General features: G+C 34.8%; 1 protein-coding gene across 4 annotated transcripts; it reads left to right on the forward strand.

The window, feature by feature from the left end:
- The first annotated feature begins 5,496 nt into the window (after window positions 1-5,496).
- Window positions 5,497-26,054, forward strand: LOC138691965 (zinc finger protein 227-like). Of its 4 annotated transcripts, none has more exons than XM_069814650.1 (5): window positions 5,497-5,648; window positions 10,195-10,295; window positions 11,670-11,807; window positions 17,652-17,734; window positions 21,138-26,054. In XM_069814650.1, exons 2-5 carry the CDS (start codon window positions 10,200-10,202, stop codon window positions 22,345-22,347), a joined length of 1,527 nt encoding a protein of 508 aa, XP_069670751.1. In that variant the 5' UTR covers window positions 5,497-5,648; window positions 10,195-10,199; the 3' UTR covers window positions 22,348-26,054. The 4 variants fall into 4 exon arrangements, with proteins under 4 accessions (XP_069670751.1, XP_069670752.1, XP_069670754.1 ...); XM_069814653.1 differs by having other exon boundaries at window positions 5,519-5,648; window positions 25,571-26,052; XM_069814654.1 differs by having other exon boundaries at window positions 5,548-5,648; window positions 25,537-26,047.
- The last annotated feature ends 1,748 nt before the right edge of the window (window positions 26,055-27,802 follow it).

Raw genomic sequence — 27,802 nt, forward strand, 5'->3', positions numbered from 1 at the left:
ATTGAAAGCCACGTATTCTCCTTCATTTTCTCATCTTTATACGAGGCGCGCCGCTTATCGTAAACGTGAAGATTTTCCTCAACACTCAATATCAGAATCTCATCAAATAAAACTTGCTCCATGATGCACAGCACAGAACAAAATAATGCATAGGTTATGTCACGTTCTTGCTAGAAAATGTACGACGACATAATAGCTTTTAGATTGCAGTAGAATGAATCTAGTGGGCTGTGATCGGAAACGTTAACGCCAAAGTTGAAACTTGGTCAACTCTCCGTTCTCGATCCCGGGCTCCGGCAAGCTTTTCGTTAATTGTGAATGCTCACAATTGAATGTACCCATTTTTCAAATTTTACCGTTTTCGTTTTCGTTCCGATTCTCGTTTCCGGTTTATTGTGGACCAGCCTTTACATCGGTGGCAATTGTCGCCTGGAGTTACTAGCATTTAAAATGAATGCGCACGGTTTCTTTACAGCGATGATTGCCAACGTAGATCGCTGGACGGGACACAGATCGCTGGAGGTTGCTTCTGAAACAAATTCAGGACGAACACCGCCGCATACATGTTCAATAATCGTTATTTAGAGACGGCCATGTAGAAATATTGAATCGAGTGTTGGCAGCAAAACGAGTGAGAATTCATAGCGATGTAGGCTGATAGAGAAATCACTTCGTGACGATCATCGCCGTAAAGAAACCGTAGCTTAACCACAGTGTAGTATATGCAGTCACGAACCTTGGGATATTTTTTTTTCATTTCTCTGGTTAGTAGCTCTCCATACATTAACAGTCTCTGCACATGACGCACATTGTATATCTTTATTTATCATGAAAGTATTTTAACAGTAGTGAACTTGCACCTGTAGAAGTGCCTCTAAAATCTAAAAAAAAATATAAATAATTACCATCGTAAGTTTGAAGTTCATAGTTACGATACAAGATCTAATTACTCACTGACGGAACCAAATGTCACACAAACAGAATAAAACAATGGTTTATTTCTATCGGTATAAGATTTGTTTAACCACTTACCACTAAATGTACACAAGCTACATTATTTGAGTTTGTAATCTGTAATTTATGGATGGTAGATTCTCAATCCTTTCTACAGTGTAAATGAATATCTTGTATTCATATCTGTACTCAAATAACTTAGTTATAATGTTATCTTACTAATTAATGTACAATTTGTAATGTCAACTTAATCCTTTCCTGTATTGTGTTGTAATTGTGATTTGTATTAACTATATCCCTTTGTCTCCCATTCAGTAAGTTTTGTTGTATCATGCTAATTCCAGAATTTAATAGAGGATTACTTACCATTCCTCGTTCAAATTATTACTTATGTTACTTGTGTACATATATATGGTGCGGCAGTGTTCAGAGTTGATTTTTAAACTTACAACATAAGTGAACAACTGCCATTTGTTTATTTTTATACGTGACAAATACAAGAGAAGGAAATGTCATTTACATATCATTGTTAGAAGATGACCCCTGGCAATCAGTTACCATGACACACTGTACATTCTTCCACGTGATGTAAGCTGTCCATTATTCTTCTTGACATGTGTCCAGTGCTAATATTCACTATGTCCAACTTTTTGCTTCGAAATACAATGTTATGTTCAAATTAGACACGTTAGCCGAAAATAGACGTGAAAGGATTGTGTAATTACTTATTTCATATAAAAATTAAAGTTTCACTTCGCAGCATTTCTAATAGTTGTCGGATAGGAGCGTTTGAATAAACTAATGTTATTGGTACATTGTTACAGCAGAGTCCGTACAGGCCAGTTTCTGTCAGATGCGTTTCCAATTCACTGTGGACTAAAGCAAGGAGATGCACTACCACCTTTACTTTTTAACTTTGCTCTAGAGTATGCCATTAGGAAAGTCCAGGATAACAGAGAGGGCTTGGAATTCAACGGGTTACATCATCTGCTTGTCTATGCGGATGACGTGAATATGTTAAGAGAAAATCCACAAACGATTAGGGAAAACACGGGAATTTTACTGGAAGCAAGTAAAGATATAGGTTTGGATGTAAATCTCGAAAAGGCAAAGTATATGATTATGTGTCTTGACGGGAATATTGTACGAAATGGAAATATAAAAATTGGAAATTTATTCTTTGAAGAGGCGGAGAAGTTCAAATATCTTGGAGCAACAGTAACAAATATAAATGAAACTCGGAAGGAAATTAAGCACAGAATAAATACGGGAAATGCCTGTTATTATTTGGTTGAGAAACTTTTATCATCCAGTCAGCTGTCAAAAAATCTGAAAGTTAGAATTTATAAAACAGTTATATTACCGGTTGTTCTGTATGATTGTGAAACTTGGACTCTCACTTTGAGAGAGGAACATAGGTTAAGAGTGTTTGAGAATAAGTTGCTTAGGAAAATATTTGGGGCTAAGAGGGATGAAGTTACAGGAGAATGGAGAAAGTTACACAACACAGAACTGCACGCATTGTATTCTTCACCTGACATAATTAGGAACATTAAATCCAGACGTTTGAGATGGGCAGGGCATGTAGCATATATGGGCGAATCCAGAAATGCATGTAGAGTGTTAGTTGGGAAGCCGGAGTGAAAAAGACCTTTAGGGAGGCGGAGACGTAGATGGGAAGATAAATTAAAATTCGTTTGAGGGAGGTGGAATATGATGATAGAGACTGGATTGATCTTGCTCAGGATAGGGACCTATGGCGGGCTTATGTGAGGGCGGCAATGAGACTCCAGGTTCCTTAAAAGCCAGTAATTACGTAAGTATTGGTACATTGTTATATTACCTTCAACTATCATAGCTTCGCTTTTTTTATTTATAATTTCATAGCTAGTATAATTAAACTACTAAAATAGACAATATAATTCATGAAGGGAATACTTGAAATCAATATCTGCTATTAAACTAAATACACTAAGCTACTACAATATCATTTGTTTACAAAATTGACTGGAAGGAAGCATGGTCTTTGTTACATTATTGACTGTCTCCATAGATTTCTCCAGAATCATTGAAGATAGACCATAAGCAATTTTATTAAGACCTACGGAGGAAGTAGTAATCTTTCAAGTAATTCGTAGGAAATAGTATTGGATATGACATAGCTTGAGGAATTAGAACACAAGGAGCTGGGATTCCTGTGCTGGAACCCGTACTGGTGTCATTACAGAGGCAGACTTCAGAAGAGTAGATGAAGACTTACGAAAGTTTAGGAACTCCTGGGAAGACCTAAACTCTCTGGATAAAAATGTGGGAGTTGGAGAAAATGTGTTGCGGTGATTTGCTGCAGTGGGAGACACGGAATTTAACTGAATGAATTTGTAATAAATTTGGATTTGCTTTGTAATTTTATATATACATGTTTTATTATTACAGCTATTTCGTACTCATCTCTTTTGTCTCTCTTTAACTTTGAAATTTTGCAACACAGAAGAAATAATATTGATATAAAATGCCTCCGTAATTTGTTAACAAGTTCCGTAAATACAGTAGCGTGCAAATTAATCCGAACAACGTAATTACTTGTGCAAAAACACTCAAACGGGATAAAAAAAAAAGGGATCTAAGACATATCTCAGTAATCTATGTGGCCTCCCTTGTTCCTAATAACAGCTCTGAGACGATTTGGCATGGATTCCACTAATTTCCCACAAATATTCTTCATTTCTTCATTGCGAAACCTACACCAAAGAGGGCAGAAATCATCTTCTCCTTTGTAGAACAATCCATTTTTTGCATTATTCTTTTGCAAATTACCACAAGTTCTCAATGGGGTTAATGTCAGGTGAGTTGCCTGGCCAGGGGAGTACCTGAATATTCTTCTTGTTGAAGAATTCTGTAGTTTTTCGAGACGTATGGTGCCAGGTCTTGTTGGAACACACTTCTGCCATCCGGAAATGATTTTTGCAGCTGGGGTACGATTCTGATTTCCAATAAGTGAATATATTTGTCAGAATTCATCATTCCCTTGATAGGTATTAATGCTCCAGGCCCTTCATGTGTAAAACAACCCCAAAACATTACTTTAGGGGGGTATTTGGGTGCTTGTTGGAGATGAGCTGCTGTTACTTTTTCGGATCCTTTCCGTACATAAGAAACACGGTGGCCTTGGACCTCGAAATGAGACTCATCGGAAAAAAGTACATTCTTCCAGTCATTCACTGTCCAGTGTTGATGTAATTTTGCCCACATTAAGCGTTTTTTGCACATAACAGGGGTTAGCAGTTACTTCTTAATAGGCTTACGAGCTCTTCGTCCAGCTTCCAAAAGCCTACGCCGCACTGTTGTGACGTGAATATTCGCCCCAGTGGTAGCCATTAACTCGCGGGTTAAGTCGACAGCAGTTAGTCTAGGATTTAATTTACTTTTCCTGACAATTAAACGATCATCTGCAGGTGAAGTCTTCCTTTTCCGGTCACAGTTTCCTTTTTTCTGGGGTGTGATGGATCCAGTCTCCCTGTACCGTTTTTTATCGAATTAACAGTAGCCAAACCGATGTGACATTCTGCAGCAATTTTCCTCTGTGTCATAGAAGAATGCTCTGCTAATGTTATAATTTTAGACCGTTTTCGTGGAGTTGTATCCATTTGTGAAGACGACAGAATGTACACAAGATTGCAGTATTAAGTCTTCAACATAACTGAAATGCTTATAAGTACAAAACGATAGGCAAAATGTCACATATTATAAAAAAGAAATAATGACATACCTTCAACAATGGAATTACACGTACTACAGATGTCATTTAAAGCAGTATGAGCAGCTGTGAGGCCAACAATGACAGAAAATGTAAAAATATGTCGTGTTCGGATTAATTTGCACGCTACTGTAATCATCTACTGTCCAAGATAGCAATACATGTACCAAGAGAGAACTGTAGGACCAGTAAAACATTTAATATAAACTATGCTAGGACATGTTATTGTAAGTACTCTCCACTTCTTAGAATCTGTTCGTCCTATAATAAACTGAGCAATATTGACATCTTTCAGGATAGAACCGCACTCTTGAGAGAAATAAATACCGGTAGCGTTCAAAACACTCCATAAGTATTATACTAGTAAATCGGTCTTAACTGGTTTGCTGTATTACTTTAATATAAACTAAGTTTTCTTCATACTGTAAATACTTTTGTTTTTGTTACATGTAATATTTGCTTAATATCTTTTAGTATTGGATTGTAACTGTTTAAGTTTAAATACCCCTGTTATTTTCATTTTATCTACTCTGTAATTACATGGTTGAGTGGATTACATAAATAAATAAGACTGGAGTAAGTGTGCTACAGTTAAATCTAATCCCCCCCCTCCCTCAAAAGTCACGTGGGCGCGCTTCCGTACAGGGGCAATGGCATTTCCTCTAAGTTTAGAGCCCAATTTAGGTGTGTGTGTATTAATCGAAAATTAAGGGCTAGATAATATTGAGAATAGGACGCATGTTTCTATGATATTTTTTCGATTAGCACGCACACTGGGTCATAGCTAACACGACAGCGCATCTCTGGAGTAGTGAGATCTGTTTAAACTCCACATTCACGGCAGCATTGATCTCTTATCATTCCTGAATGTCCATGCAGATGGAATAAAGTTTACAATTTTGTGAAAGTTCCATTTTTGTTTCATAGGACTGCAAATGAGGTAAGTTGGAATTTTTACCTCTAACATATATAAGTCAACTTAAACTTTAGACTCGAATATAACTGTCGCTCTGTTTCATTACATCTGTTACACTATTACCGATGTTTCGTGGCACGTTTTAGATTTCGGAAGTGTATAGTGAGGGTCACATAAGAACTGTTGCCAAGTAGCTAATATTGCCGTCTTGTCAGTGTTGCCAACTGTTACCAGATATCACACGATCCTTCGTACTAAATTATTTATTTACTTACCGTACTTCATGTTGGAAGGTTATTCTAAATAATTCAATAATTTGTAACATGTTTTCGTAGGCAAATTATACGAGAAAGGGATCAACATGTCAAGTATTTTGACTGGCATTACGAAATTCATTGGTTTGGCTAAACAATTGACTCATGAAACCTAACCTTTTTAAATTTTAAGAATTAACTAAAATGATTTCCAATTTATGTTATACTCATTGCTTGTAAGTGAGTTTTCCACCATGTCAAAACTATATAGCATTTAGGAATATGTCTTGAAATCGAAGGAAGACGATTTAAATTTATTATATATATATTTTACCTCATAGTATCGTCAGTAACATATCTGATGTTAATTAATTTTGGTACTGTATACATTTTCAGCAAACTGAAACAGGACTTTTGAATCATCCTGTATTTTACAAATAGGACGATTATTTTATAATTTCACATTCTTTTGTAAGTGTATAGACAAGAACACAATAATTATTTATATTTGAAATGCTTAACAAAGATCGGTATATCATTTTGTGGGGATACTTGTATTACCTTCTTGGTAGTAGCTCAGTAAGTTCAGAAAAACCGTGGTAAGAGGGTTAACCTGGTACAGATGAGGCCATTAATCTTCTCTTTTCCTCTTGCAGGAGATTACAACTAGAATTCCCTGAATACAATTAAAATGACAATTACAATATAAATTAAGTGTTCAAATTTTATCTATTTAATAAAGGCTAGACAATTTAGTCACGGACTACTGAGTTAACCGAGCGGGCTAGGGGAGTGGTAGAGGGCTGGCCTTGCATTCGGGAGGTCCGAGGTTCGACCCCAGAGCCCGACAATCCTGAGGTTTTTCATGGTTTCCTCAGTTATTTCCAGGCAAATGCCGGGATTGTACCTCGTGAAAGTCCGGCCATGGATCTTTCCCTTAATCCTTTCATATGTGTGAGTAAATCTGTGTAATGTCTTAAATGTTTGTGTTGTATTGGAGGTGGCCCTGGCAATGAGCTCATCCCTCATCCAGGGAGGCCCTCCATGCTCTTGTGTGGTCAAAAAAGTATGTAGGTGATCCAATAGATTAATTCCTCTCCGGTATAAACTACTGAGTTATTTAAATTATATATATATAACCACTTCACTGTATAAACAATTTAAATTATGTTATTATACCTGATTATTGTGAAGCAGTTATGTATGTAATTAAAATAAGTTAATTGTTCATTACTGATTATACAAAACCTGTTAAAAGAGTGTATTCGAGAACGAAGTTTAGACAGTGTATTGTAGAAGTTAATAACAAGAAGAAATTCGTTACTTAAGTGCAAATTAAACTGGAATAATATTATACATATAGATGAAGTTACTGGAAATTGAAGTATTTTATGCTAGAGTAAAGGCCGGTTTCACCAAACTTCACTAAGGTTTTAATGATTCCTTAGTTTATTTGCTGGTTCATTAAATCATTTTCATATCTCACCAAGCATCTTTAGCCTAACGAAATAGTAAAACTATCATTAAATTTAGTGATAGAAAATTCCATCTTTAAATTTTTAATGGTTCATTAGTTGCAGTATTAAATGGTGGGATGTTTCGACGCAGAATTGTTACAGGGCTATCTGGAACTGCTCGAAAATTAAGAGTCAAATGGAGATAAGAAACCATTTAAGAAACGATCATTTTGAAAATTTGAATTACACAAAAATTCACGAAAGAGACCGCGTCCTGAAGATCGTACTTACTTACTTACTTACTTACTTACTTACTTACTTACTTACTTACTTACTTACTTACTGGCTTTTAAGGAACCCGTAGGTTCAGTGCCGCCCTCACATAAGCCCGCCATTGGTCCCTATCCTGAGCAAGATTAATCCAGTCTCTACCATCATATCCTACCTCCCTCAAATCCATTTTAATATTATCTTCCCATCTACGTCTCGGCCTCCCCAAAGGTCTTTTTCCCTCCGGCCTCCCAACTAACACTCTATATGCATTTCTGGATTCGCCCATACGTGCTACATGTCCTGCCCCCTGAAGATCGTGGTACTCAAAATTTTAGAATAAACTGATCATAGGTTAGAATATCATAAAAACGGCTGAAACAAAGCTGAAACTAGTCAACTAGGTAATAGTTTTTGTTTTAACACTTGAAAGTGGTTATTATAATTACATACCGGTACCTAAGAAATATTAGTGAACTAATACATAATGTGAATTCAAACATAACAAAACTCAATTGATATATTACATTTCATTTATTAGAATTACATTATAGCTAGCGATAAGATATGTTTTCACTGGCTTAAAACATAAGTCAGTGAACTGGATTCGTGGAATTTATAATCGTTTTTTTCCGAAGGAAATTTAATTTTCCGGCATGATAACTACCCCGCGCACATCGCCAATACGTTCAAAGATGGTTCACGGAAAGACATGAAAAAGAGGAAGATTGACAAGTATCGAGACAACCCACCTAAAAATCCAGATCAGGTGTGGGATCAAGTTCTGGCTACCTGGAAAGATCTCGCTGAGGACCAGAACTATTTCTGCGATCTGGTGGACTCAATGCCCCGAAGATGCCAGGCAGTGATAGACGCCAGTGGCATATGGACAAAGTGTTAGATCCACATGTGTTTTTTTTTTTTTTTTTTTTTTTTTACTTTTCTTTGATTTGTTTGTTTATCTTTGTTTTATTTCTGGAACTAAATTGATCTCCCAAGAGTTTTTTTAATTCTCCTAGTGTAACCACAGTTGCCAAATAATTCGTTCCACTACAACAAAAAATAAAGGGTAACATGTATAAAAATTAGTTACGTTAATAAATAAAGACGTTCTCATTGAGAATCGGTAGCTCAACGAATTTTCTTGACACATTTATCAAAGATGTTTGACATTTATACTCTTTATGACGATTCAATGTAGAAAAATATATACAGGTGGCGATGAATTGTATTGTTTTTATTTGAAAATGAGGAAAGATGGCTGATAATTGCAGCCAGAAACTTATCGAACTTGTACGATGTCACCCGTAGTCCTATTTATATGATACACGGGATGAAAACTATAAAAACACGAAACTTAAAGAAGAAATCTGGAGACAAATATCAGATTATCTGAAAATAAATAGGGCTATATTTTATTTTGATGAGATTTATAGTATTGATTAAACATTTGAAGTAATGTATCTGCTGTAACTTATATGTCTTAACAGTTTACGTAATTTTATTCAGAACATAGCAAAGAATTCTGTATCATATCATGAATGGCAAAAAAAAAAAAAAAAAAAAAAAACTGTGGTCCATTGAACCTGAAATAACGCCTAAATGTATCATAATTCAAATCGAAACCAGTGTCCAAAACTCGCCCTTGTTTTCGTAAGATACAATGTGATTTTCAGATATTTCTGGCTTTAATTTTAGGCCTACTTCTTCTTTTCATGAACAAAATATGTTCATGTAACTCCATTTCCTCGTCACTGAATACTCAGATTCTTACGTAATTTGTAAAGTACGACAATATAGGGTACTTACAGATTATATATTTTTGCAATATACGTAAATATATAACCTATAATATTTCCCCCAACGAGTCATTACATTAATCAGATAAAATCAGATAAATGCTTTCTGCATGAAGGCAGTGCATAGATGATCTGTGATAGCGAGAACTCGCCAAGTGTGTGGAGGAAGGCTCTTCGCCTCTTTCTCGCAACACATTTTTCGCTAGCGAAAACTCTTCAAGTGTGTTACGGGCCTTAATGGTGGTCAAAATTTCAATATTTCCACTATCAAGAGACACAACAAAGCTGTTTTCTAATACTGTACACGATTTGCGATATAGTAGACTGTGGTTTCGTAGAAAGATGCTCTGATATAGTTATGAAAAATTTATAGATCGCACGTATTTACCCGTAATGAGCCATTACGTACTGTTCATTAAATGTTAAGAAAATATGGTTGGTGAGCAGCTCACATTTTAGTGAATCTCTTAAATATTTTAATGTTCAGTAGGTAATGTTTCATTTGGACTGATCTACTGAAGGTTGGTGAAACTGGCCCTAAGACAGCAGTTAACTCTGAATGAGTCTCGGTTACTGACCAAGTACGTAGTAAGTTTCCGTTCCAATTTAATTTTATTTCGACAGTGCCTAATCCAAGCAGGTGGCGCATTCCAGGATCTTGGCAAGGCTATTGGGAAGTAGATAGTTATGGGGAAGTGCCATGTGAATTAGATCGTAGCAAGTTGTATGAAATCTTCTCAACAACTCAGTTTGTATAAATCACTGTCAGTTACATAACCTCTTCTTTCAGTTGTGATGGATTTAATCAAGATAGAATATGAACTTGATACGTTGGATTTACAAGCACATGATGACACATGCGAAATAGAAGATAGGAAGGCTTCATCAGAGGTAAAGTGGAAAGTCTTCCTTTTTTTTTTTTTTTTTTTTTTTTTTTTCTTCCCTGAAAGTGCCAGAGCAGAATATATTTGTTTTTGTTCTGAGTAATGATTAATAAAATATCATACTCGAAAAGACATTTTCTGATATGGCGTAGAAAATCAATCATATTCTTGTACACACATGTCAATATGTAAATTATTTCCACAAGGAACGCGAGATCCATTATTAGGCCCGTAACACACTTGAAGAGTTTTCGCCAGCGAGAAATGTGTTGCGAGAAAATTCAAAGATTGATAACATGGATTCAAATGATGGACGTCCACACACTGGAAGAGATTCTCGTTCGAGGCAAAAACCTCGCGCGAGTTTCTCGCTGGAATCGGTAGCTCAGCGAATTTTCTTGACACATTTATCAAAGATGTTTGACATTTATACTCTTTATGGCGATTGAATGTAGAAAAAGATATCACAGGTGGCGACGAATTGTATTGTTTTTATTTGAAAGTGAGGAAAGATGGCTGATAATTGCAGTCAGAAACTTATCGAACTTGTACGATGTCACCCATAGGCCTATTTATATGATACACGAGATGAAAACTATAAAAATATGAAACTTAAAGAAGAAATCTGGAGACAAATATCAGATTATCTGAAAATAAATAGGGCTATATTTTATTTTGATGAGACTTAATAGTATTAATTAAACATTTGAAATAATGTATCTATATGTCTTTACAGTTTACATAATTTTAATCAGAAAATAGCAAAGTATCCCCTATTATATCATGAATGGCAAAAAAACTGAAATAACGCCTAAACGTATCATCATTCAAATCGAAACCAGTATCCAAAACTCGCCCTTATTTTCGTAAGATACAATGTGATTTTCAGATATTTCTGGCTTTAATTTTAGGCCTACTTTTTCTTTTCATTAACAAGATATGTTCATGTAACTCCATTTCCTCATCATCTGAATACTCAGATTCAACATAGCGTTCGTACGTAATTTGTAAAGTACGACAATATGCTTACAGGTTATATATTTAAGTACGACATTATGCGTAAATACATAACCTATAATATTATTTCCCCCAACGAGTGATTACCATAATCAGAAAAATGCTTTCTGCATGAAGGCAGTGCATAGATGATCATAGCGAGGTGTGATCTGTGATAGCGAGAAATCGCCAAGTGTGTGGAGCAAGGCTCTTCGCCTCTTTCTCGCAACACATTTCTCGCTAGCGAAAACTCTTCAAGTGTGTTACGGGCCTAAGATCTTGTTGACTTTTTGGGTTCAATTTTGTTATCTAACTTGCTGCCATAAATTAAATAAATTTTATAACAGCTGAATAAAATCATTCATGTTGTAATTCTGTTCTGTAGGAAAGGAGTCTATCGCATCTGGAAGTGACAGCCATGAAGACAGAATGCGTGGACCAGAGTTACGAAATCAAATCAGAGATAAAGGTTCAAGACACTCTAGTGCCTGCGACCTTTCCATTCGTGAAATGTGAAGTTGATGTAAGTTGTTCACTATCAGTTTACAGATCTACAGGTAGTGCGTTTTTAATTATGTCTAAACCATTAACAGTGTGCAATATTAAGTGTTTTCTCGTTTCCAATAATTTCTAAACTTGAACTACTGTCATTTTTTTTATTTGAAATAGAATGAGTCGCAAATAAATATTCCTGGCATTTAACTTTGTTAAGAAGTAAGTTAATAAGGAACGTAACAATAATAATAATAATAATAATAGGGTCAATGTAGAGTATACACCGCCCACTGAATGAATATTTCACACTTTTATCACTGCCAATGCTGCGCTATAAACCAATTTTCGGCAATCCAATGTAAAAGACTGCCTACAGATATTTGGAAAGTTTCAGAGAAAATACACAAATTCAATCTTCTAGCACGATTTTTTTGTTTTATGAATTAAGAAATTAGCTAGGAGACATCGTTAGATATAGACCACTCTTACACTAAATCTGGAATACTTTAAGCTTATTAATCAGATATGATTCTACTTACTGTTTTTTTATATGCTCACCTGTATGTAATTTCTATTTTATACATATTTCATTGTTATTTTCCATCCAAAGATCATTAAGAACGCTGAATATTACTTAATATCTCCTATATTTCTTCAAATGGTGCTCATATGCCATGTTAATTTTCATTTGTTTTCATAAGTTAACAATGATACACATTGGGAGCAACATATAAGAAAATATTTTCCTACACAATCCACGCTATATTCACGTTGTTTTGAAATGATTAATCGAAGACGGTTTGCTTATTGTTTATTACACGCACATTAATTTGATGTAATTTCTATTCCACACGTTTTTTTTCTATCTCAAGATCATTAAGAATGGTGAATAATATTCATGCTTGTTTCCTGTATTTCTTAAAATAATGTTATGTGGCATGTTAGTTTTTATTTGTCGTTATTTACGTAAAAATTTTGCGCCAAAAAATAATAATAATTTCGTAGTCACTCCACATACCTATATTAACATTTATTTTTCAATGATTTATTAAAGAATATACCGGCATTTAAAAGACTAATAATTTAGAAACATGTTACATAAATCATCCTTGTGCCAAAAGAGAATGCTCCCTGGACCAAATTATATTAAAGAATGTACCGGTATTTAAAAGACTAATTTAGAAACATGTTACATAAATCATCCTTGTGCCAGAAGAGAATGCTCCCTGGACCAAATTATATTAATGAATGTACCGGTATTTAAAAGACTAATTTAGAAACATGTTCCATAAATCATCCTTGTGCCAGAAGAGAATGCTCCCTGGACCAAATTATATTAAAGAATGTACTGGCATTTAAAAGACTAATAATTTAGAAACATGTTACATAAATCATCCTTGTGCCAAATGAGATTGCTCCCTGGACCAAATTATATTAAAGAATGTACTGGCATTTAAAAGACTAATTTAGAAACATGTTACATAAATCATCCTTGTGCCAAAAGAGAATGTGCTCCCTAGGCCAAATTATATTACAGAATGTACCGGTATTTAAAAGACTAATTTAGAAACATGTTACATAAATCATCCTTGTGCCAGAAGAGAATGCTCCCTGGACCAAATTATATTAAAGAATGTACCGGTATTTAAAAGACTAATTTAGAAACATGTCACATAAATCATCCTTGTGCCAGAAGAGAATGCTCCCTGGACCAAATTATATTAAAGAATGTACTGGTATTTAAAAGACTAATTTAGAAACATATTACATAAATCATCCTTGTGCCAAAAGAGAATGCTCCCTGGACCAAATTATATTAAAGAATGTACCGGTATTTAAAAGACTAATTTAGTAACATGTTACATAAATCATCCTTGTGCCAAAAGAGAATGCTCCCTGGACCAAATTATATTAAAGAATGTACCAGTATTTAAAAGACTAATTTAGAAACATGTTACATAAATCATCCTTGTGCCAGAAGAGAATGCTCCCTGGACCAAATTATATTAAAGAATGTACTGGTATTTAGAAGACTAATTTAGAAACATGTTACATAAATCATCCTTGTGCCAAATGAGAATGCTCCCTGGACCAAATTATATTAAAGAATGTACCGGTATTTAAAAGACTAATTTAGAAACATGTTACATAAATCATCCTTGTGCCAAAAGAGAATGTGCTCCCTAGGCCAAATTATATTACAGAATGTACCGGTATTTAAAAGACTAATTTAGAAACATGTTACATAAATCATCCTTGTGCCAGAAGAGAATGCTCCCTGGACCAAATTATATTAAAGAATGTACTGGTATTTAAAAGACTAATAATTTAGAAACATGTTACATAAATAATCCTTGTGCCAAATGAGAATGCTCCCTGGACCAAATTATATTAAAGAATGTACCGGTATTTAAAAGACTAATTTAGAAACATGTTACATAAATCATCCTTGTGCCAAAAGAGAATGTGCTCCCTAGGCCAAATTATATTACAGAATGTACCGGTATTTAAAAGACTAATTTAGAAACATGTCACATAAATCATCCTTGTGCCAGAAGAGAATGCTCCCTGGACCAAATTATATTAAAGAATGTACTGGTATTTGAAAGACTAATTTAGAATCATGTTACATAAATCATCCTTGTGCCAAAAGAGAATGCTCCCTGGACCAAATTATATTAAAGAATGTACCGGTATTTAAAAGACTAATTTAGAAACATGTTACATAAATCATCCTTGTGCCAAAAGAGAATGTGCTCCCTAGGCCAAATTATATTACAGAATGTACCGGTATTTAAAAGACTAATTTAGAAACATGTCACATAAATCATCCTTGTGCCAGAAGAGAATGCTCCCTGGACCAAATTATATTAAAGAATGTACTGGTATTTGAAAGACTAATTTAGAATCATGTTACATAAATCATCCTTGTGCCGAAAGAGAATGCTCCCTGGACCAAATTATATTAAAGAATGTACCGGTATTTAAAAGACTAATTTAGAAACATGTTACATAAATCATCCTTGTGCCAAAAGAGAATGCTCCCTGGACCAAATTATATTACAGAATGTACCAGTATTTAAAAGACTAATTTAGAAACATGTTACATAAATCATCCTTGTGCCAAAAGAGAATGCTCCCTGGACCAAATTATATTACAGAATGTACCAGTATTTAAAAGACTAATTTAGAAACATGTTACATAAATCATCCTTGTGCCAAAAGAGAATGCTCCCTGGACCAAATTATATTACAGAATGTACCGGTATTTAAAAGACTAATTTAGAAACATGTTACATAAATCATCCTTGTGCCAAAAGAGAATGCTCCCTGGACCAAATTATATTAAAGAAAGTACCAGTATTTAAAAGACTAATTTAGAAACATGTTACATAAATCATCCTTGTGCCAGAAGAGAATGCTCCCTGGACCAAATTATATTAAAAAATGTACTGGTATTTAAAAGACTAATTTAGAAACATGTTACATAAATCATCCTTTTGCCAAAAGAGAATGCTCCCTGGACCAAAATATATTAAAGAATGTACCGGTATTTAAAAGACTAATTTAGAAACATGTTACATAAATCATCCTTTTGCCAAAAGAGAATGCTCCCTGGACCAAATTATATTAAAGAATGCACCGGTATTTAAAAGACTAATTTAGAAACATGTTACATAAATCATCCTTGTGCCAAAAGAGAATGCTCCCTGGACCAAATTATATTAAAGAATGTACTGGTATTTAAAAGACTAATTTAGAAACATGTTACATAAATCATCCTTTTGCCAAAAGAGAATGCTCCCTGGACCAAAATATATTAAAGAATGTACCGGTATTTAAAAGACTAATTTAGAAACATGTTACATAAATCATCCTTTTGCCAAAAGAGAATGCTCCCTGGACCAAATTATATTAAAGAATGCACCGGTATTTAAAAGACTAATTTAGAAACATGTTACATAAATCATCCTTGTGCCAAAAGAGAATGCTCCCTGGACCAAATTATATTAAAGAATGTACCGGTATTTAAAAGACTAATTTAGAAACATGTTACATAAATCATCGTTGTGCCAAAAGAGAATGCTCCCTGGACCAAATTATATTAAAGAATGCACCGGTATTTAAAAGACTAATTTAGAAACATGTTACATAAATCATCCTTGTGCCAAAAGAGAATGCTCCCTGGACCAAGTTATATTAAAGAATGCACCGGTATTTAAAAGACCAATTTAAAAAAACGTGTTACATAAATCATCCTTGTGCCAAAAGAGAATGCTCCCTGGACCAAATTGTCGTATTTTGCAGTGGTCGTCAGTACTCGCTGAAATGGGTAATAATATAATATAATTATGTTGTACGGAGCAAGATCGATTATTCAATTGATAGGATATTTTATGAGGTTGTCATGACTGAGATATCTATTGTCAATTGCTTTTATTTGTCAGAAGGTCTTGACTGACGTGTATACATGTAAGGACTAGCGCTCTTAGGGGTGGAGCTCGGGGTTTGGGATGGCTCACAAGAAACAAGTTAAGGCCCATTCACAATTAAAATTAAACATAACCCTAACATAAACACCGAAGTTTGCGCCCAGACTACCAAATGGGATCATTCATAATTCACATAAGCACTGTCATAAACATTACCGTAAGATGTTAACATGAAAGTTTGCAAACTCCAAACTTTCATGCTTACCCTTCGTGATTTGCAAACAGAACACAATCGTGGAGCGCTGAAGTATACGACAGAATATGAGGAAATGGCGTCGTTGTTATGTTTCCATTTTTACCAAGTATCTTTGCGGTTATGTTTATGTTCCCATCGTGAATGCTCTTCATTTTACCGTAACGTTTACATTCTTAAGTTAACGCTTACGTTATGTTTAATTTTCATTGTGAATGAGCCTTTATACTAAATATGTTTAGGATTAGTGTAAAACTGGCCTATGTCTCCTGTATTGTGCGGGACATAAGTAACATTCACTAATAATAATAATAATAATAATAATAATAATAATAATAATAATAATAATAATAATAATCATGATGATGATAATAATAATTATAAAGCTTTGTTTATAACAGTTGTGTTTATTTTGTTACAAACGGATCTATCAAAATACGCCACACTCTTTAGTAGCTCATCTCCTGTCCCATCTGAGCATAATTCACGATACTTACGTTATACTCCTTTCAGAATGGTTTTTATTATTTTCCAGACTCTCAGTTATAAAATCAGCATTAGCACCGTTTATTAGGGACTTTGATCTGCCATAACTCTCTTTATGTCTCACTAAACTAGTTTCTTAATATATTACAATGACAAATTTCGGGATCCATTCCTCAATCCATTTCAAAATGTGAATATTCTAATTCCGCTGGAACTACCTATATTATTTTATAGCCAATTTGCATGTCTGGAAGCAAAATCTTTATTTTCTGCTCTCTTATCTGAAAAGAACGAGTCGTATTGGACAGTTTGCACTCGAGGAAATAAAACTTTTCACAATGGTACATCAGCTAAACCTGTTTATATGTCAATAAATACATTTTTACTGTTCATTTGCTTCATATATTTGTACCAAATTGCGGTTACGTATTTTGCATTATAATTACACATCACACGCACATATTTTCAAGTTTGAAACTTGATTCCAAAGCATTTTAATACAGGGAAATAGCCTCAATTTAAGTAATACATAAAGGATATATTTCAATGGAGTTAGGGGAAACCAGTTCGATTTTGTATAGACGTCATTACAATCTCACTGAAAATTGAGATTGGAATCATTAGGTTTGAAAAGTTATGTTTCTTAGATGAAACCGATGACCTAGATGGCCATCTCTTCATCATTTACTCATTTTTCCAGGAAGATTTGTTCGATGTGGACGGAGTTCAGCAGGAACAGAAAGTGCAAGTATCTTCAGAGGAGGATAAAGTGTTTCCTGAGAGGTGAGTGTACTGTGCTGTATATTTTCAAATGTGTTACCCACTGCATCAATATATTTTTATTCCATGTTGAACACATCGAAGAAATCATCGAAATCACAGACTTCATAACAAAGCAAAACTATTTTACACACAACAACAAATACTACACCCAAACAGAATGATTGCCAACATACTAGTAGAGATATTTTTACGCAACATAGAACAAACATACATACTCAACAATGAACACAACAAATATGCAGACAACATAATATACTGGCACAGATACGTAGACGACATACTCATACTATACAAAGGAAACAAACGACAAATACACAAACTACACCAATACATAAACAAAATACTCCTAAAGCTCCAATACACACTGGAACTCGAAAACAACAACTCCATAAATTTCCTAGACATCACCATAACAAAAGTTGACAACAAACACATCTTCAAAATATACAGAAAGCCAACCACCACCACCACCACACACATACACAACACATCTAATCACCCCACACAACACAAACATGCTGCATTCAGGACAATGGTACACAGATTACTCAACATACCCATGAGCCAACAACACTACAATGAAGAAGTGAACACAATCAAATACATAGCACAAGAAAACGGTTACAACCCAAACATAATAGACAACATCATAAGGAAGACAAAATTAAACTCAACTAACACAAAAACACAACACAAACACAAGAAATACATCACACTAACATACGAAAATAAAAACACACACAAGATCGCATCCTCATTCAGAAAAGAGAAATACAACATAGCATACAGAAGAGAAAACACACCACAAAGACATCTCAACACACAAACAACACAAACAAATAAATACAACCACACAGGCGTATACAAACTCACATGCAATAGTTGCGACAGTTTCTACATTGGACAGACAGGCAGATCATTCCAAACTCGATACAAAGAACACATTAAAGCAATAACCAGAGGACATAATACATCTACATATGCCGAACACATAACTAATGCTAACCACACATACAATAACATAAATACAAACATGGAAATTCTACACATACAACCCAAAAACCAAAAACTCAACACACTAGAACAATACGAAATATACAGACATACTAAAACACACCCTAATCAAATTCTCAACACACAGATCAATTTCAGAACACACACACTATTTGACTCAACTCTTCATCACACGAACGCACCCACACAACAGGCAGTGAAGTTGAGATAGCGCCGAGATCTAGTAGGTTCTGAGGATGGTGTCGAATAGCACTGAAACAGCTCTAAGCCGCACATGCTTACACAATTAATCGCGATTACACCCAGTTTGCGCGTATGGCTCCCATTTCCTTAATTTCCATACCACGCCCTTCCTTCACACTAAACTTAAGAATAGTGAGTAATATTTTAGATCATGCTCCAGGAAACAGTATTAGAGACTATTACAAGGGAAAAGTCTTTTATGACAATTACAACGTATCACACATTTACCTAGTCATCTTATAATTTCGATTCACATATAGATTATTTCCCCTGACTGAGGTCCTGGCTGATATGTACATCTATTATCAGACAGTACATCTCACTTGTCGATATGTGTCAGAGGAAGAAATGCATCAGAAGTCTGATTAGTGTAATATGTGGGAACTTGGTGAAATTGGCCACTCATCCCATTATCTCCTGGCCTAGTTACCTCATAACTCGTGTCTTTTTGATATTATCGCATGTGAGGTTGAAACCTGTCTTCTGACACAGCTGACTAAACAAAAATATAGATTACTTGTGGAACAAATGTTATAAAATCTATTTATATACGAAAGAAATTGTGAAGAATTTGACATAGGATTTGTATATTATCGCTTGTAGTATCTGTAATTGACTGAAGTACACTAATTTGAATAATAATATGAGACAAGAAAACGTTTGTAATATTACAAATTCTAAGAAAAAGAGGTCAGAGTTATTCTTCTTCCGAAAGATCCTGGGAGGTGAGTTCATAAAATATAATAATTCATAAGAGTACAAGTCAAAAAACCTTATTTTACAGGAGAGCAAAAAAACTGTTTAACATCGTACATGATTTTGAAGATACTGTTATGTGCCTAAGAGAATGCGGCGTTCTACAGCAGGTTTTGACTTGTTCTCTTTTTACCAGACATAGATATCGAGCTGATGATGACAAAACTGTACATATGTCAATTTCGCCTAAAATTGACTTGTACTCTTATGATCGCCCCTCAAAGATTATATAAACCTTACGTATATCATATTTCATCAGTGGAAGGAAAGTGTTAATATTTTCAAAAGAACACGATATCGAAAGAACAATACATTTTATCGTCTGCTAGGAAAGGGGTCTGTGATAAGGCGATAGTAGCGATCCTGGTGGTTAGCAACTATCTATTTTTATTTTATATATTTGTTTGTTTGTTTCTTTCTTTGTTTATTTATTTATTTATTTATTTATTCATTTATTCATTGATTTATTCATTTATTCATTCATTGATTCATTAATTAATTCATTCATTGATTGATTCATTCATTGATTCATTGATCCATTCAGTCATTGATCCAGTCCACACCTGTGGAGTAACGGTCAGCGCGTCTGGCTGCGAAACCAGGTGGCCCGGGTTCGAATCCCGGTCGGGGCAAGTTACCTGGTTGAGGTTTTTTCCGGGGTTTTCCCTCAACCCAATACGAGCAAATGCTGGGTAACTTTCGGTGCTGGACCCCGGATTCATTTCACCGGCATTATCACCTTCATCTCATTCAGACGCTAAATAACCTAGATGTTGATACAGCGTCGTAAAATAACCCAATAAAATAAAATAAAAAAATTCATTGATCCATTCATTCATTCATTGATTCATTCATTCATTCTGGTGTAGTTAAGGCAATAAGGCCGTCTATTCCACAGCACCAGAAATACAAATACAATAATAGAAATACAAAGGAAACAAATACACTAGAAACAAAGTAAAAAATATACGCAGGTTGCAGTCACACTAACTTTAAATGAAGGATTAAGTATCATAATTAATTGTGTCCTAACTAATTAACTAACATAAACAAGAAACTTGCAATTTTAATCTAGAGTAAAAAATATTAAAAAAAAAACAATTCATCACTTCTAGCAATACCTAAATAGCATTAAATAAAGCAAAATTTTCCTATTTACTTTTGAATTGTGATGAAGTCCGGCAGTCCCTGACGTCATTAGGTAACGAATTCCAGAGGCGAGGTATTTCTACAGTGTAGGAGGATGAGTATAAAGACGTTCTATGATGAGGGATAGAAAGAAGTGCTTCATGCATATTTATTAATTATTGAGCTTCGTGACTATATACTAGACTGTGGTTTTATTTCTCCATCCCTTTTCGAGACTCATATATTTTTATATTCATTTCAGCATTTTGCATAAAATTGAAAAGGGTGAACTTGAAGAAGACAATTTGATACAGTGTGCTAGCAAAGGACCAATGTGTTCAAACATTAGTGACGTCAGCCATGATACTATCAAGTGTAATATATGCAACAAAGCTTTTGCAACACCGCAATCTCTGAAACTTCATTTTCGTACACACAAAATAAAAAAGTCATCCAAGTGCGATGTTCGTGGAAAGTGTTTCTCACGATTGGCAGAACTAAAGCAACATTCATGCGTTGACACAGGGCAAAGACGATTCAAATGCCAAGAGTGTGGAAAGTGTTTCTTACAATTAGGACATTTAAAAGTACATGTCCGCATTCACACAGGCGAAACGCCATTCAAATGCGAGGTGTGCGGAAAGTGTTTCAAACAATTAGGGCAATTAAAACAACATGTTGGCATTCATACAGGCGAAAGACGTTTAAAATGCGAAGTTTGTGGAAAGTGTTTCTCACGATTAGAACATTTAACCCGACATCTGCGCATTCACACAGCCGAAAAGACATTCAAGTGCGAATCGTGCGGAAAGTGTTTCTTACTGTTCGAAGAATTAAAACGACATGAACGTATTCACACGGGGGAAAAGTCATTCACGTGTGAGGTGTGCGGAAAGTGTTTCTCACAATCGTCGAATTTAAAGAAACATTCTCGTATACATACTGGCGAACGACCATTCAAATGCGAGGTGTGTGGAAAATATTTCTCACAAATGGGAGATCTGAAGATACACGCACGCATTCACACAGGCGAAAAACCTTTAAAATGCGACGTGTGTGGAAAGTGTTTTTCATCGACGTCGAATTTGAAAAAACACGCTCGAGTTCACTCAGGTGAAAGGCCATTCAAATGCGAGGTGTGTGGAAAGTGTTTCACATTATCGTCTAATTTAAGCAAACATGCACGCATACACACAGGCGAACGTCCATTCAAATGCGACATGTGTGAGAAATATTTCTCACTAATGGGAGATCTGAAGGTACATATACGCATTCACACAGGCGAAAAGCCGTTCAAGTGCAAAGTGTGTGGAAAGTGTTTCTCATCGTCCTCGAATTTAAACAAACATGCACGCGTACACAGAGCCCAACGACCGATCAAATGCGATGTATGTGGAAAATGTTTCTCATTATCGTGGAATTTAAGTAAACACGCTCGCATTCACTCGAACGAAAGGTCAGTGAAATCCTAGGCGTGTGGAAAGCTTATCTTGCAATTAGGACGTTAAAAGAAACATCTAATCCCTCACTGTTTAAAAGTATTCAAATACGATATCTGTCAACTGTTTTTCACATGTCTCCAATCACGGCCCCCTATATACAGTTCAAAGACCATTGAAATTCGATGTCTGGGGATAGTGTTACTTCTGTTTGTAATGTCTAAAAGTGCTTAAGTTCCTCACATAGCGGAAATGGCTTTCAATTGTGGTATCTGTGGAATATGTTTTATGTGTAAAGCTACGCTCAAAAGACGTCTCTGTTTACACGTAGATCAGCATTAATGTGATGTGCAAATTTGTGCTTGACGATTAGTAGTTTTAAAAAAACATACAGACAAGATTTTTCATTTATGTACTGGCTGATCGCAGCTGCTTTTTGGTGAACTGCAGTATCCACAACCGTTGTTATGTTTGCTAAGAGTAAGGTTAGTATTTTTATTTGTATATTGGCTAGCATATGCCTAGGAGTCTGTTAAGCAATTTATTTTTTTTATGCTCGGCCATGCCGAAATGTATTAATTATACACCTGGTAGCAGCCCTTCAATGGACCTCATTAAAGTACTCCTATTCATTAAAGTTCAGGTGTTCCACCAATCAGAAAACACCACTGTAGCAATATGAAAGCGCAAGTATCGATTATTCTCGTATATGCAATCGAAAGACAACTAGCGAAACGTCACGGAGGCTGGAAATCCAATACTGTCGCAGAAGGTTATGTTCTGTTACTATAATAATTAGCGTTAATTGTAAATAATATTCCAAGAAATTCAATTTGTCACCTCGTTTTTCAATTCTAAATCAATTTCAAGGTTATATCAAGAGTAATGTTCATTTTACTCTCTAGATTATATCAAGGTCAATCAAATTTATTCCGTGCAAAAAATCAATACTTTCTCGTCTGTGCACATCTCACAATTTACGAGATATTGCACAAGGTCAGTTCCGCTCCCCAGTCAGATAAGAGTAACATGAATACTTATGAATAATTTCAAGTTAGAAATATGGTCGAGCATAAAAAGTCGTATCAAACTTGCCTATAATTGTAATTAAGACGCTCGTATGAAAATTATGAAACTCGCTTGCTCTCGTTTCATAAACTTACTCGCGTCTTAATTACTACCATTATAGGCCCGTTGCATAATGTACTATTAATCTGCCACTAACAGAAACAGGCTTCCAATTATAAGTTGCTGACAGAGATACTGTACATACAAAAATACATAATAAGGAAAAAAAAACAAAACAAATAACACAAACGAAAGAAAGAAAATACATAACGGTAATAGATGCTAGAATATAATATTGCAGTTAATATAGTGCCAAGCGTCAATATAATAATGCAAAATTATTTAAAAACTACAGTAAAAACATTATAATACACTTCTTCATAATTTAAATATCTAAGGAAATAGAATTCTTTTTAATGGTGTATTAAATTTGTCAACTGTTAAACTGAAATCTAATTGAGAATCACAGTTTAAAGACAGAGAGTTGTAAGTATTACACATAACAAACAATGGAGAGTTCTTGAAGAAAACAGTTCTAGGAATGGGAATAACAAAATGTTGCCCATTACGTAATTTTTTTTTACATTGAATTGAAGGAACTTAAGAAAATCACAGTTATTCGATATACCGTTAACAGTCTTATAGAATAAAATTTGACTGTCGAGATTTTCAAAGTTTTATAATTAAATTCAAACAGTAACTGATTATATGAAATTTGCTTGTCATAAGACGACACGTGATGTTTTTTTAAAATATAAATCACGTAAAAATCCTGTATCCTTTCTGTTTGCATCTGATGGTACTGTAATTAAGGTGACCATATTACAGACGCATACTCTAGCTTACTCCTAACTAGAGTCAGATATTTTTTCTTAAATGAAGAACAACTATTAGCACATAGTTCACACTCGACGAAAGCACTTGGTAACACACGGGTGGACAGCCACTTTCTGACAAAGAGTCCTTCAAACTGACTACAAGAGGCTACCTCCACATGTTTTATATGGCCTTGACGACTCATTTCTCCCAGTACGCAGCCGTGTTAAGGCCCGTAACACACTTGAAGAGTTTTCGCTAGCGAGAAATGTGTTGCGAGAAAGAGGCGAAGAGCCTTCCTCCACACACTTGGCGAGTTCTCTCTATCACAGATCACACCTCGCTATGATCATCTATGCACTGCCTTCATGCAGAAAGCATTTTTCTGATTATAGTAATCACTCGTTGGGGAAAATTATAGGTTATGTATTTACATGTATTGTCGTACTTAAATATATAACCTGTAAGTATATTGTCGTACTTTACAAATTACGTACGAACGCTATGTTGCATCTGAGTATTCAGGTGATCAGGAAATGGAGGTACATGAACATACTTTTGTTAATGAGAAAAAAAAGTAGGCCTAAAAGTAAAGCCAGAAATATCTGAAAATCACATTGTATCTTACGAAAATAAGGGCGAGTTTTGGACACTGGTTTCGATTTGAATGATGATACGTTTAGGTGTTATTTCAGGTTCAATGGACCACAGTTTTTCTGCCATTCATGATATGATAGAGAATTCTTTGCTATGTTCTGATTAAAATTACGTAAACTGTTGAGAAATATAGATACATTATTTCGAATGTTTAATTAATACTATTAAATCTCATCAAAATAAAATATAGCCATATTTATTTTCAGATAATCTGATATTTGTCTCCAGATTTCTTCTTTAAGTTTCGTGTTTTTATAGTTTTCATCCCATGTGTCATATAAATAGGCCTATGGGTGACATCGTACAAGTTCGATAAGTTTCAGACTGCAATTATTAGCCATCTTTCCTCGTTTTCAAATAAAAACAATACAATTGATCGCCACCTGTAATATCTTTTTCTACATTCAATCGTCATAAAGAGTATAAATGTCCAACATCTTTGATAAATGTATCAAGAAAATTCGATGAGCTACCGATTCCAGCGAGAAACTCGCGCGATGTTTTTGCCTCGAACGAGAATCTCTTCCAGTGTGTGGACGTCCATTTGAATCCATGTTATCAATCTTTGAATTTTCTTGCAACAAATTCCTCGCTAGCGAAAACTCTTCAAGTGTGTTACGGGCCTTATCATCCTGTCGACTAAACTTTTCAGTGATAAAATTTTTTCATCTGTGAATATAGCCCTATGATGGCAATTGTTACCATACTTCTGCAGAAGACTTTCTGACTGGCTTCAATACCCCCTGCTAGCTCTGATGATGCCCACTACTTCGAAGATGAGTTCCAAGACCTTCGCTAAGCATTCTGGACGTCTATATTTTCCAAGTGTGTCGATTTCGGCGATTACAGACTGCCATTATAAGGTGTTTTAATACTGTGAAAACATGAGGTTCAGTATGTGTCACATGTTTGTAACATATTTTTTGTGAGACTGGGTTTAATGATTGCGTCCAATAACTGATAGAATAATAAAGTTACACTAACATGAATAATGTATGTGTTCTTGAGTTTGGTGAAACGAGGGTTGAGCGGATTCCACCGATTTTGGAATAGACACCAGCGTAGTGAACTGCCAACATAGAAAACAAAAAATCACACTCAATCGCTTTCACCTTCATCTTGACGGGATAATAAAAGCCTAAACTAACCTAACCTAACCTAACTGCGTTGGTGTCTATTCCAAAATCGGCGGAATCCGCTCAACGCTCGTTTAACCAGCACGGTTCTGAACTGTTGTCGTTTTACGAATTATATCGACGTCCATCAATATTACTTTTCAACCACATTATATTATAATGGTGAAGGTGAGATAATAATTGGTTTCAATAATATTTTTAGATTCATTCTCTTCCACATGACAGTAAGTTATAAAAAAAATATTACTCTTAACTTCTTAATGGCGATGGGTATCTCACAGTATGTCCAACTTCGGAAAAACTAATCCTGCTACAGATCTGTAAAACTTGGATGTGGGTGTGTTCTGACTAATTATGGAGCAATTGGAAATACGTTAAGGGTTCGTAAACACACATTTTGTTGTGTTTCCTGATGTACAGTAATATGTAATGTTGGAAGATCAAAGATGTGAATTATATTCAATTTAAATTCACATATATTCACAAATCCTTATACTTTAATAAAGAGGCAGTTTCTAACACAAATATAAGTAGTGTCTAATAATATTTTATTGTAACATACTGTATTTAATTTATAAAGACAAATCTGAAAGAAAGTTCCTTTAATTTTATCTCTGTAATAATACACTATAGATATGTATGCTATATAAAATGTTTATTTTTATATTTTAATACTACAGTATTAGCACATGGCTCTACTACTGAAAAATCGTTAATCTAGTTCGGCATCTGTAAGTATACGTTTTTTATGTTTACTTACTGGTCCCTATCCTGAGCAAGATTAATCCAGTCTCTATCATCATATCCAACCTCCCTCAAATCCATTTTAATATTATCTTCCAATCTACGTCTCGGCCTCCCCAAAGGTCTTTTCCCCTCTGGCCTCCCAACTAACACACTATATGCATTTCTGGATTCGTCCATGCGTGCTACATGCCCTCCCCATTTCAAACGTCTGGATTTAATGTTCCTAATTGTGTCAGGTGAAGAATACAATGTAGAAAATATAAAAGCTAATCAGATTCTTCCCCAGGTGAACCCTGTGAAGTTGATAGAGTACTCATGATAAATTTTTTTTTGTTTGATCTACCTGATATATTATGATCACCAAAATTGTAGGTATCTCAGCATACATTTTTATTTTCAGTAAACTTGCACTTCACATACTATATCTCTATGCTAATTTTATTCAAGTCTTAGGGAACATTAGAATTACGCAAAATCTTATGGAAGAACGAATGAAATTGGTTTGGGAAGTTTCTGAGAATATATTGGCCTACAAATTTAAACTCCTAAAATGGATTTTTTTAAATTCCGCTATATTTGGGCACACTGGTATCTTGTTGGACAGTGCCGATATTGTTACCAATTTGAAGATAGGGGGTGGGGAAGACGCTGAATTTAGGGTAGGCCTATTTGAGAAATAAAATACGGACTAAAATTTATATTTGGAATTTGCGACTTTTCCTGAGTCATCGGATGTTTTAGGCAAGTCACGGGATTTTTCAAATGTCAAACTGTAATGCAGTTATTCCCTAATTAATGTTATATATTCAACATTCGTTCATCTGTTAAGATGGACAGAACTGAGCGAACTCACATGCGTACATTGAGCGCCATCTAGGCAGCCATATCACATGAGACACCTAACTTTGTGAATTCCCTCCCCCTGCCAATAACATAAGTTAAAAGCCAGAAGTCAGCAATTATGCAATTCAGTCTGCGTCTTTTTGTCAGTTCAATTTAGGCGTTAGTTGGTTTTGTTGCTTGTTACAGCTTTAAGAGTCATTGACAATTCTGGAATTAGCTGT

The sequence above is a fragment of the Periplaneta americana genome, chromosome 16 (assembly GCF_040183065.1).
Source record: "Periplaneta americana isolate PAMFEO1 chromosome 16, P.americana_PAMFEO1_priV1, whole genome shotgun sequence".
NCBI lineage: Eukaryota > Metazoa > Arthropoda > Insecta > Blattodea > Blattidae > Periplaneta > Periplaneta americana.

What these genes read in the sequence shown, in the direction of transcription:
- LOC138691965 (XM_069814650.1), top strand. Translation starts at nt 10,200, where the DNA reads ATGGATTTAATCAAGATAGAATATGAACTTGATACGTTGGATTTACAA. An exon ending in ATAGGAAGGCTTCATCAGAG is followed by an intron (nt 10,296 to 11,669) that starts GTAAAGTGGAAA and finishes TCTGTTCTGTAG; the next exon opens with GAAAGGAGTCTATCGCATCT. An exon ending in TCGTGAAATGTGAAGTTGAT is followed by an intron (nt 11,808 to 17,651) that starts GTAAGTTGTTCA and finishes TCATTTTTCCAG; the next exon opens with GAAGATTTGTTCGATGTGGA.